General features: G+C 42.6%; 1 protein-coding gene and 1 non-coding gene across 2 annotated transcripts in view; both read left to right on the forward strand.

The window, feature by feature from the left end:
* PDE6A (phosphodiesterase 6A) overlaps window positions 1-15,454 on the forward strand; it is a 60,262-nt gene that overhangs the window by 37,752 nt on the left and 7,056 nt on the right. Inside the window, exons 14-17 of the mRNA XM_045551398.1 lie at window positions 5,063-5,172; window positions 6,708-6,795; window positions 6,989-7,089; window positions 7,621-7,728. Of these exons, the coding sequence (XP_045407354.1) occupies window positions 5,063-5,172; window positions 6,708-6,795; window positions 6,989-7,089; window positions 7,621-7,728 (407 nt within the window). The remainder of the gene's footprint in view (window positions 1-5,062; window positions 5,173-6,707; window positions 6,796-6,988; window positions 7,090-7,620; window positions 7,729-15,454) is intronic.
* Window positions 14,830-14,898, forward strand: LOC123639060. The gene has a single exon (XR_006735627.1). It is a non-coding gene; the product is annotated as a small nucleolar RNA SNORD56 (small nucleolar RNA).

Below are 15,454 nucleotides of genomic sequence, written 5' to 3' on the forward strand. Positions count from 1 at the left end.
CAATTCACAACATCAAATTAATTGGATTATTCTTTATGCTTTCTTCACGTTTGTTATTTTCACCACACTGAGACCATTTGATGTACAAAGGATGGCTGCATGTAGGCATCTGAGATTCCTGAGGGAACACAACACATCGGGGAGATTATTAGCATGTCTGTCAGGAGGATAACGCCAAGAAGCTGAATTACACTCCTTAGCAGGACTCCCAAATCAAACAATTTGAAGTTGAGGCAATAAAGATGCAGTATAGAGATAATTCAACACTTTAACAGTACAGTTGGTCATAGTCATTGTTCAGGGCACGATGGTGATTAAGACTCACTACAAAATGGCCTGATATAAAGAGGTATCCATTTCTATAGTTAGCCTGGCAACACAAGTCATAGTAATCTGGAGATCCATTAAAAAAAAACATAAACATGAGAAAACCTTGGAATAGAGGAGCTTGCCATTCACCATTCAGGATGCCTGCAAACCAACTGTTAGCCACTCCCATAAATATATCATGTGTTCCTTTCCCCTGAGAAATTTCCTTAAATGTGACAGTACAGCAATATCAGGCACATTTTTTTTTTAAAGATACAACTCTGTTGCCTGGGCTGGAGTGCAGTACAGTGGCACGATCATAGCTCACTGTTACCTTGCACTCCTGGGCTCAAGTGATCCTCCTGCTTCAGCCTCCTGAGTAGCTGGGGCTACAGGTGAGTACCACCACACCTGGCTAATTTTTTAATTTTTTGTAAACATGGGATCTTGCTATGTTGCCCAGGCTGATCTCACATTCCTAGACTCAAGCAATCCTCCCATCTTGGCCTCTCAAAGTGTTGGGGTTACAGATGTGAGCCACCACACCTGCCTCTCAGCCACCTTTTTATGATAATTAAGCTTTCTGTGGTACTAAAATCAGGGAAAAGATAAGTGCAATATTCAGTTTCATTCGGCACCATACACGAGCCCCTAACATGTGCAGATCTAAAGCTGCGTGAAGTTCCATTAAGTGTTTTTATTGAATACAAATGTTCTCATCCACCTTTTGGAAAGTAGCTTCTACCTGTCAGAACACTGATTTTCCCCCAACTTATGGATTAGCTTCACATTTCATATAACTGGCACCCACTACTGCCAAGAGTGAGCCCCCAGGAACTCCCTTGGAAACTTTCCTTGGTGGAAACTAATTATCTTCATTTATTTTGATTTTGGTACTAATTTTGGTTATTGACTGTTTTGACCTCTGATTGTGGGAGGGATTCTTTTTTTTTTTTTAATGGTCACTTTTTTGTGTTTTTTTTTTTTGTGGGTTTTTTTTTTTTTTTTTTTTTTTTTTGGTGGGAGGTATTATGGGAACTTTCAGGGAAAGCTGTTTGGAAGGCAGGAGTGAGCCAGGCCAAATAGCAAGATCCAAACCAGCAAGGAGGCAGAACAGAGTAAGCAATTGTCCGCAGAGCCAATATAGGTTCTTAGAGACTGGAAAAGAGGACCACCTAGTGGCATTTCAGCAGAGGTCAGTTTTTTGTCCACCCAAAGTGTGCACAGGTCCTGAATAAGGTCCAGTGAGAAACTTACTTTTTTGGAGTAGTCCCTTCATAGCATGTTGTAAGGCTACATAACCACATTTAGTGGAAAGGGACCTTACTGGATTTAATCCAGTGACATCATACAGGCAATCACTCATACCCACGTGGGTAGTCCCAAGGTCTTCAGTACATGATACCTGAAAGCACAATGTACCTTTTGCAGGCGTCAGTATACTTTTTGCAAAACTTTTGCAGGTTTACTATATTTGATAGTGATTAGGTTATTAATTGGAAAGGTCAATGTACTATTTCTTTTGTGACGCAGAAAAGTCTTGTTTGATCTGCAATCTTGGGAAAACTTCACATCTAGGATGTCATCTGCTTCTGGGGACGAACTTCCCTGGTCAGCTTTACCCTAAGGTCTCCAACAAGTGTACAAGGAGTCTGGAGAAGCCCTTTTGAGAGGTGTGGATCCAAGGCTCTAGGACTTAAAATTTTGCCACAGAGAAGAACTTGTTATGGTCCCTTCCAATGGAGTTCAAGGACAGTCTTTCTCGGGCGTCATTTCCAAAAGGCTCAATCTCTGGATTCTAGATCATGAAAGGTCTGGTTGTCATCAGTTGGTGGGTCACAAAAGGCTTCTTTTACCTGGTGAAAATATGCTTTGACATAATGCACTAAAGCCCTGAGCTGTTGAGTCATGTCAGAGTTTATGAGTGGGAGATACACAGAGTTCTATGATTAGGGGCATAGGCCTTTTAGTAACTATTTCATAAGCGGTCAGTCTATGTTTTCCAGTGGGAGTGGATCTGATTGCCATCAATCAGTAATACCTTTGACCAAGGCAATTCAATCCATTCAGTTAGCTTTGCTTAATGCCATTGTGTTTATAATATCTTATTTAACTATTAATATTTTATAACTTGTCTAGTGAAATAAGTACCTCTATCTCTGGAGATTTTTCCAGGAATGCCCCACAAGGGGAAAACATTTTCTAATAACTTTTTACCTATTGTTATAGCATTGACCTTCCTGCACGGAAAAGCTTCTATACAACCGTAAAACAGGCATTGAAGTGGTAGTTAAGTGAAATACACCTGTAAGTGTTCAAATGATCCAGCAGGTGCTGGAAATGTATCACCTAAGATTTTTATTGTCTTATCAGAATTATGAATTTGACAAACCCAACACTTCTTATAAACTATTTTAGCAATTTTTAAAGCAGTCACCCTACCAACATTTTTTCATAATTTGGATCATTTTATTTCTTCCAGGATGAGTCATGGAATGCAGGGCTTTTATTAATGACAGCTGTAAGAACTCAGGAAGGAACAGGCAGCTGTCTGGGCTTCCCATGAATCCATACCTAACATTGGACTTATATCCTCTTAAATACCAATTTTGTTTCTCCAATTCAGGTGCATGGCACTTTTTATTAAATTAGGTTATCATAGGTAATTTGACTTGGATCAATCTTACAGAATTCAAATTGCATATCTTGACAAATTGAGTCCTGGCTGACTTAGCATGACAATCTGCCAAATTATTTCCTTAGTATTCAATTAATTTTTGTCCTGCATGATGTTGACTTTGGAGTTTTATGAACCAGTTTCTTCATTAGAGTGCTTAGAATTCTTACCTAGTCCAATGGTATGATCTTAAAGCTATCAGAAACCTATACACATCAGAGTCCTTTCGTGAATCTTCTCGAAGATGAAACACTTTACGCTTACAGTTGCTCAGGAAAGTTCCAGAGTAAACAATTAACCATCTGTGAATAACAAGACTTTAAGTGGTCATCGTTGTATCTCTTGTCTGAGTTCACTATAATAATGACACAATTGACAAGGAAATTTGATTACTTCTGTTGCAGACAAAATTTTAAGGTAATAGCTAGAATTATGACTGATAGAATTATGACTGTTATACCAAGCCTGTTAGATTTCTATGAATTTCATTTAATTTCTGAAACATGTTAACAACACATCCAGGCCAGGTGTGGTGGCTCATGCCTCTAATCCTAACACCCTGGGAGGTCAAGGTGGGTGGGTCGCTTGAGCTCAGGAGTTCGAGACTAGCTGTCTCTACTAAAAACAGAAAAAATTAGCTGGACATGGTGGTGCACACCTGTAGTCCCAGCTACTTGGGAGGCTGAGGCAGGAGGATCGCTTGAGCCCAGGAGTTTGAGGTTGCTGTGAGCCATGATGACACGACTGTACTCTAGCTGGGGTGACAGAATAAGACTCTATTTCAAAAGAAAAAAAATAAACCCACATCCATATGATATAACTCAAAGAAGGTTTAGCATTACTTATTATTTGACAATGTTTCCCATATAATTTTATCAAAAAAACACTTAATTTTATATCTCTCTTTTTACAAGGAGAGGTATCTTTTTGAGGTGTTCCAAGGGCCCATCTGAAAAATCCCAAAATTAATTGAGGTTAAGAAAAATACTTAATGTAGAATTTGATTTTGAGAAGTTTGTCAAAAATAACATAGGTGTAAAACACTTGATCAAAATAAGATCACAAGTCACTGTGAACAATAGTTATTCATTTAACCAAAGTGATAATTAAAAGACCTCAAAGGCAAATACAGGAAGTTACATAGTTGTAGAAACACCTTAGCTCTTTTAATAGAGAGGACTCAATTTTCTTAAGTGATCAAAAACTTAACAAAGACAACATGAAGCACAAAATATTATTTTGGTAAAACACAGAATCTTTGTTTCCTAGGCCAATTGCCTAAAAAGTAAAGAATTACCTTTCACAATTTCCTAATAAAAGCAGCCCAATACTTCAAGAAAACCTTATTGTTTTAGCAGAGAGGGCCAAATTCTAGTTTTGTGTCAGTGTAATTTTGATATTAATGCTCAATTTTTAGAAAAACTTACAAATTTTTTCTAATCCTAGCTAGTTTTGTTGCACATAAAATTCCTTTCACAAGGTTCATCTTCCACAAGCCTTCTACAACTTTCTCATCCATTCAGTTTTTGTCCTATACTTTTTCTCTTCTCACTTTGGAACAACCAGTCATTCTACCTTAGGACAAAAATTACTCTTTTCCCTTAGTAAAACAAAACATCCTCATATTTTATAGCTTTTCCTTAACCAAAATCACATCTTACCTTCCTTTTATACTTGCAGATATAATTGTTTGCCTTATTATTTTTACTAATTTTAGTTATGCATATTAATTAGAATTCTTAACCCTTAGTGACCTTAATTTCCCATAAACACTAGGAAGCAAGCAATTGTGAACTGTCACAACAGCAATCTGTGGATCAATATGTCTGTCAATCAGAATTTATAGAAGCATGTGCTTTCTCATAGTACAATTTGTCAGTGTGGCAATGGAAGTCTCACATCCCAGAAAACTGCTCAGCCCTGAGCAAACCTCTGATCAGTCTATAGAGCCAGGCATGGAACCAAGGTCAGACCCCTATTTCCAAGCTCTGGGCCCTCCTGCTCAGACCTCCCCTTTCAGGCCTCCTTCCAGTCCCCACAAAAAAGCAGTGACTTGGACTCTGATTGCCCTTCTAGACGGGAAAACTGAAGCGATACTTCACAGACCTGGAGGCCTTGGCCATGGTCACTGCTGCCTTCTGCCATGACATTGACCACAGAGGCACCAACAACCTCTACCAGATGAAGTGAGTCATCCCCCTCCGTTTCCCCAGCCCTCGGGATTCCTTACTCAGCTCTGCATGGCTCCCAGACAGACTCGCTGGCTGAGGGGGAGGTCTCGCTGCACACAACTTCCCACTTGCTTCTGCCCTTGGGATCTGAGTCCACTCCTGTGTTAGACAGAATAATGACTTCCCAAAGATATCCACATCCCAAACCCCAGAGTCTGAGAATATGTTGCCTTACATTCAAACGGGAGTTAGGGCTGGGCACAGTGGCTCATGCCTGTAACCTCAGCACTTTAGGAGGCTGAGGCAAGAGGATCATTTGAGGCCAGGAGTTTGAGACTGGCCTGGGCAACATAGTGAGACCCTGTCTATTCAAAAAATTTTAAAAATAGCCAGGTGTGGTGGTATGTGCCTGCAGTCCTAGCTACTCGGGAGGCTGAGGCAAGAGGATCACTTGAGCCCAGGAGTTTGTGGTTGTAGTGAGCTATGATGACACAACAAAGCAAGACCCTGTCTCAAAACAAAAAGAAAAACAAAACAAACAAACAAAAGGGACTTTGCAGACCTGAGATACATGACTGTCAAGGATCTCGATACGGGGATTATCGGGATGGACCCCATGTGGGCGGAATGGTCCTTATCAGAAGGGAGGCAGGAGCTCAGAGGAGAGAAGATGCTGCCCTGCTGGCTTTGAGGATGCAGGAAAGGGCTGCAAGCGAGGAATGCAGGTGGCCTCTAGAAGCTAGAAAAATCAAGAAAACAGAGTCTGCCCTAGAGCCTGCAGAAGGAAAGCAGCCCTGTGGACCCATTTTAGACTTCTGAACTCCAGAGTAGTAAGATAGTAAGTTTTTATTGTTTAAAGCCATTAAATTTGTGGCAGTTTGTTTTAGCAGCAATAGGAAACTAATGCATTAAACTCTTTCATACTCTTCCTTCTCTGTCCTACCTGGTGAACTAATTAGAGCCAAGATACAATCCTCATGACACCCTGTGGGCTGGGCAGAACAGGGACTAGTGTCATCCCCATATTACAGATGAGGATATTGAGACTCCTCCCAGGGCCCAGCCATCAGAAAGCACTACAATTCGTGCCCCTCTGAGTCTTCTGAGTAAACTTCCATGCTGGTCTGAGGCTAGAGATTGTGTTTACATTTCAAATTGTGGGAATCTAGGTACTGGACATGGTGCTTGGCACATAGTAAGTGCCCAACAAATATTTATTAAATAAAGAAATGAGTGAACACATTGCTTGTGGGAATTCAATGGCTTCCCCCAAGACTCAGGTATGGAGGATCAGGGGATTGATGATCTTCAAAGTGCCAATGTCCCTAAAATTATGTGTGGCATTGTGTGTGTTTGTGCCTTTCTCTGGGGATAGGGCCTACACTGTCCAGCAGATTCTCTAGGGAGTCTGAGACTCAAAAGTGGCTCAGAATTGCTTGTGCAGAAAGCTAAAGCTTGTGAGCTAGGAGCCGTGATGTTCAGTTCTAATTTTCTATTATCCATTCCATCCTGATTTGTTCTTTCCCTCTCTTTCTCTCTCCCTCATTCAGATCTCAGAACCCACTAGCCAAGCTCCATGGTTCCTCCATCTTGGAAAGACACCACTTGGAGTTTGGCAAAACGCTGCTCAGAGAAGAGGTAGGATGAGGGCCCTCTGCATTGGTGTTGGGACCTAGACCAGACACCCCATCGCACAAGTAGCCTGAGTGTGCCCAGGCAGCATTTGTTCCATTGGTCTGGGCTGCCCCAACCACCTTCTGGGTGGCCACTGGTAATTAAGTGACTACTGCCACCATCCCTTCTCCCATCTCTCTTCTGTTTTTTTCTTTAGAACTTAAATATCTTTCAAAACCTCAATCGCCGACAACATGAGCATGCCATCCACATGATGGACATCGCGATCATTGCCACCGACCTCGCCTTGTATTTCAAGTTGGTATTTCTTCATTTTAATAATAATCATTTCACAGTGATGATAATAACAAACACCATAGTTCCTATTAAGTTAGTATTTACTATGTGCCAGCCACAACACTTGTGCCACGGACACGTTGACTGTCTATAACCCTGTGAGTTAGATATTATTACCCCACTGTACAGATGGGAAAACTGGGCAAAAGATTTGCTAAGATCAGATAACAAATCAGTAGCAGAGTCTGGGTTAGAATGTAGGTCTTCACTCTCAGGCCTTGGTTTTTTTAATTTTGTTTTGTGGATTACGTTGATTCAATGGGCCTCCATCCGAATCAGTCAGCATTAGAAGCCCAGGGGTTGCCTTATTCTAAGACTTGCTCCCTTAGCTGGTCTGAGCGCGGTGGTGTTTATAACTAAGTGATCACAACCAGTTACAGATTTCTTTGTTCCTTCTCCACTCCTACTGCTTTACTTGACTAGCCTAAAAAACAAACAAACAAAAAAAAAGAATAAGCATCGCTCTCTTTAACACACTGGTGTGTTTTGTAGGAAGAGGACAATGTTCCAAAAGATCGTGGATCAGTCTAAGACGTACGAGACTGAACAGGAGTGGACGCAGTACATGATGCTGGAGCAGACGCGGAAGGAAATCGTTATGTGAGTTGAGACAGGGATTAAACCCTGATCCTCTTAAACCCAGAATCGTGAGGTGAGACGCTGCACTGACAGCTTTGCTGACCTCAACAAGCCCCGGGATACTTTCCATTTTGGGGGTCTCCAACATATGAAAAACTGAAGTTATACCCAAACTAAATTGTACAAGTTAGGATATGTTCAATCTTTATTTTAGCAGTAGAAATATAAAACACTATATTATTGTTTTATTTCTCTGTATACAAAAAGTATATTATTTGAAGTATTCTTTTTTTTTTCTTTTTTTTTTAAGACAGAGTCTCACTCTGTTGCCTGGGCTAGAGTGCTGTGGCATCAGCCTAGCTCACAGCAACCTCAAACTCCTGGGCTCAAGCAATCCTCCTGCTTCAGCCTCCTGACTAGCTGGGACTACAGGCTCCTGCAACCACGCCCCACTAATTATTTCTATTTTTTGGTAGCGACAGGATCTCACCCTTGCTTAGGCTGGTCTCAAACTCCTGACCTCAAGTGATTCTCCCACCACAGCCTCCCAGAGTGCTAGGATTACAGGCATGAGCCACCGCACCCAGCTTAAAAATTGGATTTTTATACCAGTGGAGAAAGGTGTAAATTCCTGAACATGTTGAAACAATGGGGCAGCCACAAAGTTAGATCCCTATCTCACTCCCTACAACAAAATAAATTCTACATGAATCAAAACTTTTAAAATAATGAGGGGGCCAGACTCGGTGGCCATGCCTGTATTCCTAGAACTTTGGGAGGCAGAGGCAGAGGATTGCTTGAGGCCAGGAGATCGAGACCAGCCTGAGCAAGAAGTAAGAAATATTACACTGGAAAAATATATTAAAATTAATGTTTTAATTTACCTAACCCATTCTGAGTATCTTGGGTTAACCAAAGTGCCACTGAGGAAGTGTCAGAGATGTGATTAATAGTCATAGAAGTCTTGGCTAAATCTCTATGGCATGCTTCCCAGAAAGCGAGGAAGTGAATGATTCTCATGTTTGCTTTCAACAAAACTGAAGGAGAACCTATTATAATTGAATCATCAGCTGATAGATCATGAAGAGAAATGATCACAGTATTTTTTTTTCTTTCTTTTTATTCTTTCTCTCTCTCTCTTTTTTTCCCCCCACACGGTATGATTTTTAATCGTTAACTTGGGAGAATGCAAAGAATTGAGTGACAGTGTTGTAATAAAACTATTCCCATTGCCAGCGTTTCTAAGTATTTGAATTTGCGAAAATGAAAAATGGGCATAAAAGAGATGCTGGATCCTATGTGTCTAGCAATAAGAAATATTCAATTCATTCATTAACTGATTTTTTAAAAATAATCCCATCTCATCTCATTAAGAGACTCATTTCCAAAGAAAAAGTTACTTTGAGTATTTAATAATTATTTTTAAAAATAGGTAATGTATTTTATTGTTTGGTTAGTTGTGTAATAACAACTTAATCCAAAAGAAAATTTTCAACATTTAGTGGCTTATCGTCAAAAAGAAAAATTTTTAATTATATAATTTTTTTTTTTTTTTTTTTTTTTTGAGAAATGGTCTCCCTCTGTTCCCTGGGCTACAGTGCAGTGGTGTCATCATAGCTCACTGCAACCTCCAATGCCTGGGCTCAAGCAATACTCCCACCTCAGACTCCTGAGTAGCTGGGACTACAGATGCACCATCTTGCCTGGCTAATTTTAAAATTTTCTGTAGAAATAGGGTCTTGCTATGTTGCTCAGGCTGGTCTCAAACTCCTGGCCTCAAGTGATCCTCCTGCCTCGGCCCCACAAAATGCTGGAATTATAGACCTGAGCCACCACACCCGGCCTATAATTTCAATTAATGTATATATTTGGTTGCAGGAAATTATGAAAGTGTGATCAGTGAAAGACTTTCTAACATATATATAGTGTATATATATATATACACACACACATATAATACACAGACACACATATGCATACATGTGTACATATATACCCACATACACACACATATAATATTACGATAAAATTCTATTGGGGGAGTCAAGTGGAAATATAGTTTATAGAGAAAAGGAGAGATGTAAAATTCCAGATTCTTAAAGAAAAGATGGTTTCATGTGTTTTTCCCATGGATAATTGGCTGATGGTTGGTATCAAATGGCTATGCTATTTAGATTCCTTTGTATTTAAAGAATGATGTAACAATTTTATTTAAAAAGTCAATATTTATAATGTGCTATAAATTAGATCTTTCACAGACATTAACTTATGATGAAATAGTTTAACATGTCAGCTTAAAAATGTACAAAGTAGTCCTAGCTACTCGGGGAGGCTGAGGTGGGAGGATCACTTGAGGCCAGGAGTTTGAGACCAGCCTGAACAACAGAGATGAGGGAGACCTCATCTCTAAAAAAATTTTAAAAATTAAAATTAAAACAATGTGCAAGAACATAAGCACTTTTCAAAATTCTTTAGGTAGTCACCCAATGAAAAATACTTGACAGCTTGTAAATCAGGGTTTCTCAATCTTAACACTATTGACATTTGAGGCTGGTAACCTTGCTGTGGGGCGCTGTCCTGAGCATTGTAGGGTATTTCAAAGCATCCCTGGTCTCTGCCCACTAGATGCCAGTGGCAGCCCTCCTCCCCAGTTATGGCAATCAAAGATGTCTGCAGACCTTGCCAAATGTGCCCCGAGGGGAATGATCCCTCCTGGCTGATTGCTATGAAGTCATCTTGGGGTCCGTGGATTCGGTGATTAGGCAATTAATGAGAACTTCTTCACACCTGAGTGTAGCTGTTACACTCTTGGCACTTTGGTATCAAACAGCCTGGGATCAAGTCCTGGCTCTCTGATTTCTTGGTGGTGTGACCTTGAGCAGGTTACTTCCCCCTCTGTGCCTCGGTTTCCTCATCTGCTCAACGAGAATAATGGTAGCACCTACTCTGTGGATTATCCTGGGGCTGAGCTGGGGTGCGTGGAGTGCTGTGCAGTGTTGCTCATCGTGGCTAGTGGTGTTCGGTGCTTCCTGTGCTATAACAAAATGTATATATTTGGTCTTTGTCCCCAGTTCCTGACAGAGATCCTAAAACTCTCGGAATTTCCTGAGTGATAAAAGTGTCTTTTGTTCTAATCTAATGACTCTTGGCAGGACACTAGACAGCTTTAGGATGGGGGCTGTTCACCAGAAAGACCAAGGCTTGATCAGAAGCTTGGAACTTTCAACCCCACCCCAACCTCCAGGGTCTGGAGACTGAGCTGGCTAACCACTAGCGGCTAATGATTTAATCAGCTGTGCCTACTCGATAAAACCTCCACAAAAATCTCTAAACAGCAGGGTTCAGAGAGCTTCTCAGCTGGTAACACATCGAGGTGCTGGGGGCGTGGCATGTCCGAAGAGGGCACCTAACCCCTGCATGTACCTACCCGCCATGCCTTCTTCTGTACGTCTCTTCCATTTGGCTGTTTCTGAGTCGTATCCTTAGTAATAAACCAGTAAATGTAAGTAAAGTGTTTCCCTGAGTCTTGTGAGCTGACCTAGCAAATTATTGAACCGAAAGTGGGGGAACCCCTGACTTTGTAGCCAAGTCAGACAGAAGTATAAGTAACCCGGGGACCCGATACCTGTGGCTGGCCTCTGAAGCCAGGCGGTCTTGTGGGACCCAACCGGTAAACCTGTGGGGTCTGATGCTAAATCTGGGCATTCAGTGTTAGAGCTGAAACGAATTGGTGTCAGAATTGGCTGTGGTAAGGAAAAACTCAGCACTCCTTTCCTGCGCTTTGATTATCTTGGAGGGCTTATTTATGTCCGCGGGCTTCCTGTGGTCTGAGCTCACCCCTTGACATGTCCAAAGTCAGTTGCCTTTTGTAGATTCCTACGTAGCTGTTTCTTGTGTCGCGCTACTTCAGTGTGTTTACTGTAGAGATGTCGACAGTAACTCTGGAGTGAGGGGGTGACTTCCCATTCTCTGTCAAAGCCTTGACAGCTCTGCTTAATTCCAGATTTCACTCTTGACGGTCTGAACAAACCAAGAGGCAGAAGGGCTTAGACATCCTCCAGCGCCGGGGTGTGTGGTCTGCGCCTGTTTTTGTATAGCTTGTGAGCTAAGATCGGCTGTGATAGTTCTAAATAGTTGGGAAAAAATCAAAAGAAGATTTCATGACAAATGAAAATTATAAGAAATTCAAATTTCAATGTCCACAAAGAAAATCTTATTCTTTTACAGAGGGCCACATTCTGACTTCCGTGGGCCCTAGACACTTTTGCCTGTGTGGCTCCTTCCTCCATTAAAAAAAAAAAAAAAACCCTAAAACTAAAAGTTATACTTAAGATTGTGTTGGTATAAAGACTGTCCTTGAACTCCAGTGGAAGGGACCGTAACAAGTTCTTCTCTGTGTGGGCTGCCCTGCTCCTCTCTGGGGCTCCGCTCGCTCACCCTTCCTCCTGCTCCCCAGCCCCTCCCACCTTCCGGCTCTTTGTGCTGTGCCGGGCTTCCTTCCACGGGGCTTGTGCCTAGATGTTCTCTCTGCCTGGAATGTGTTCCCTCCACTCCCTCCTTCACTGTTAATGTACCTTGAGTTATCAGCTCCAGGGGCACTTCCCCAGGGAAGCCCTCCCTGACCTTCCAGACCTCGGTCAGTTTTTCTTGCTATCGTACCTCCAAGAATGGAACTCCTCGCCTTCAGAAAAGTTGCTCGTTGACACGCACGTGTGGGATAAACGTGCAAGCTCTCTGAGAGCCAACGGGGAGCCATGTGGATCCAGCCTCTTCCTGGCTGGCGGATGGCCACCTTCTCCCCCTGTTCTTCCTGGGTGGAGAGAGAGCTCTGGTGTCTCCTCCTCTTCTTACAACGTCACTACCCTATCATGCCAGCTCCGCCCTGGTGACCTCACCTAAACCTAATTACCTCCCAAAGGCCCTGCCTCCTGATATCATCATTTTGGGGATTAGGGCTTCAACACATAACTTTGGGGGAGACACATTTTGTCCATAACAGAGAGCTCCTATGCACTCCTCAAGGCCCTCCACTGTCACCTCTCAGATGGCCCTGGGTGGGGCTAGTTGCTCTCACCTTGCGATTTTTTTTTTTTGCACCTTCTAGTTTTGTTTGCCATCCCATTTAGCATATTGCGATGACAGTTCTTTTGCTCCGTGTTTCTTGAGTGACTCTGGATCCCCCACGCCCAGCATAGCACCTGGGGCCCCCGTGTGTATGAGGAGGCGGTGCCAAAGTGACCGTAATGCCTCATCTTTAGGCATGGGGCTTTGAGTTGGCTTTTCTGGCACCTACATGTCGTCTCATCCCATGCACACACCAAATCTCTGTCTATAAAGTTAGGTGTGTTTCCCCAACCTTTACAAGAGTTTCTTGCAGGATCCCTCCAGCCAAGGAAAGTAAACATCCAGTGCTCTCCCGAAGCCACACCCGTGGAGTTAAAACGTGGGCACCGACAGGTGTCAGGCAGCCAGTGACGCTTGTGTGCACAGCCGAGCATTCATCTACCTGACAATAAGCTTAACAGTCCACACCGCTGAGCATTAAGCATTGGACACACATTCTGAGGTTATCACACAGCAAAAACTGTCTCTAAGGAATGTGTGCATTTCTGAAAGCTTATTTACTTAATTATATGAATTTTTGGCTTAAGATAGGCCTTTTTTTATTTGTATAAATTTATGGGGTACGAGTGTAATTTTGTGGTCTTATTTAGCAAGCAATCTTCATCTCCAGTATAGTCTCCTGTCTCTACTTCATATTAAGTCTTCAGTGGAATTGGTTAAAATTAAAAAGAATTATTCCTTTACGAGGTGCTAGATAAATAGAGGGGGAGAATTATATGAATTTTTGAGAGTTTATGTAATTAAAGATTTTATTTAAACTTGTTTATATTTTATGAGTAACTCTTAACAGCCTCCCAGATCAGCTTACATAAAATATACCCGATACAGCTGATTAATTGTGAAATCATCCAAGCAGCCAGTTTTCCGAGTCCCGGTGTCTCTACTTACTCCCTCTCCCAAGCCCCTGCCGTGGATCTCAGCCCCACCCCCCTGCTGCAGGCCGGGCCCTCCCGCCCACCTGCAAACCGCTGCAGTGCCCCTCTTCTTCCTGCGCTCTGCATCCTGCCCCACCCCACATACAGGTGCTGCCGCCGCCTTCCTGCAGCACAGCCTGCAGAGGTCATCACCGCGCCCTTAACCTTCAGCTGCTCCCCAGTGCTTATTGTATGCAGTCTACACTCCCCCGCGTGGAACTTACGGCCCACACCAGCTGGCAATGGATTTACCTGGATTTCCTGCTCTGAAATGCCTTCTCAAATCCCCCACCCTTGCTCCCTTTTGTGCTCCAAATCTTTGTCCCTTTCTCCTCACTTTCTACTTTATATTGTACCCACCTTTGTAATAACACCCGTCTTACCTTGAGTCCTTTTCTTCCCCACGTCCTTCCACTGCTTTTTTTTTTTTTTTTTTTTTTTTTGAGACAGAGTCTCATTTTGTTGCCCGGGCTAGAGTGCTGTGGCATCAGCCTAGCTCACAGCAACCTCAAACTCCTGGGCTCAAGCGATCCTCCTGCCTCAGCCTCCCAAGTAGCTGGGACTACAGGCATGAGCCACCATGCCCGGCTAATTTTTTCTATATTTTTAGTTGTGCAGCTAATTTCTTTCTATTTTTTAGTAGAGATGGGGTCTCGCTCTTGCTCAGGCTGGTCTTGAAGTCTTGAGCCCAAACGATCCACCCACCTCAGCCTCCCAGAGTGCTAGGATTACAGGCGTGAGCCACCACGCCCGGCCATTCCACTGCTTCTTAACGCAAGGCCTCCTCACCACAACTGGCTCTCAGTTCTCTCTACACTGTGTATTTTCTTTTTTTCATTTTTAAATGTTTTTGTGAGCATCTCTGCCAGGTGAGGAAACAGCCCAGAAGGGAAAGGAATCCATTAGTATTAATGAAACTCCTAAATCAGAAAACTGACTGATAGAAAACAGGTATCCTGCCTCCAACGGAGCAAGTGGTTCTTGGGAGAGGAGAGCAAAACGTCTTAGATATTATTAATACAACGGTCCGTGGCTCTCCAAACAGACAGATAGTACATCTGGGGTATTAAAAGTTCATGCTGGGCGACAATGGTGGCGATATTTTTCAACAGCTATTCACCCAGCCCCATGTTGCTACTTTGGGTCTGAGTAAGAAAAGTTCATGGTGGGGGGGCAATTATGAAAAAAATGTCTAAAAAAGGCTTTTTGGCAGTTGGGGCAGGGGACAATAATGAGAAAAATGTTGAGAACATTGCTCTACACTAGACAAGAGAGAAGGGGCTCTGCAGATGTGATGAGATTTAAGTGAAATTGATGTTTGTACAGTTCCGGGTACATAATAAAAGCCCAGTATATGTTTATTGTGCACGTACTATGCCCAGGTCCTATACTAAGATTTCTATACACATTATCTCATTTAACTTTACATCTACTCCAGGAGGAAAGTACCATTATCATTATAATGGGAGACAGAGGCTTACAGAGGTTGGTTTAATTGCCCAAGGTCAAACCTCTGATCATTGGCAGAGGTAGGATTTAACTTTCTATCTGACTTCAAAGCCTGACCCCCTGACGCAATGGGGGAGTGAGCCCTTTCCTCACAGCGGGGTGAAGTCGCCTACTAGCAGGGGTGGAGAAAGGAAAGAGAGATGGAATTGACCAGTGCTGGCAGTCTTAAATGGCCCTGGACTGATGGAGGCATCCTGTGC

This window comes from Lemur catta, chromosome 5 (genome assembly GCF_020740605.2).
Source record: "Lemur catta isolate mLemCat1 chromosome 5, mLemCat1.pri, whole genome shotgun sequence".
In the NCBI taxonomy this organism is placed as follows: Eukaryota; Metazoa; Chordata; class Mammalia; order Primates; family Lemuridae; genus Lemur; species Lemur catta.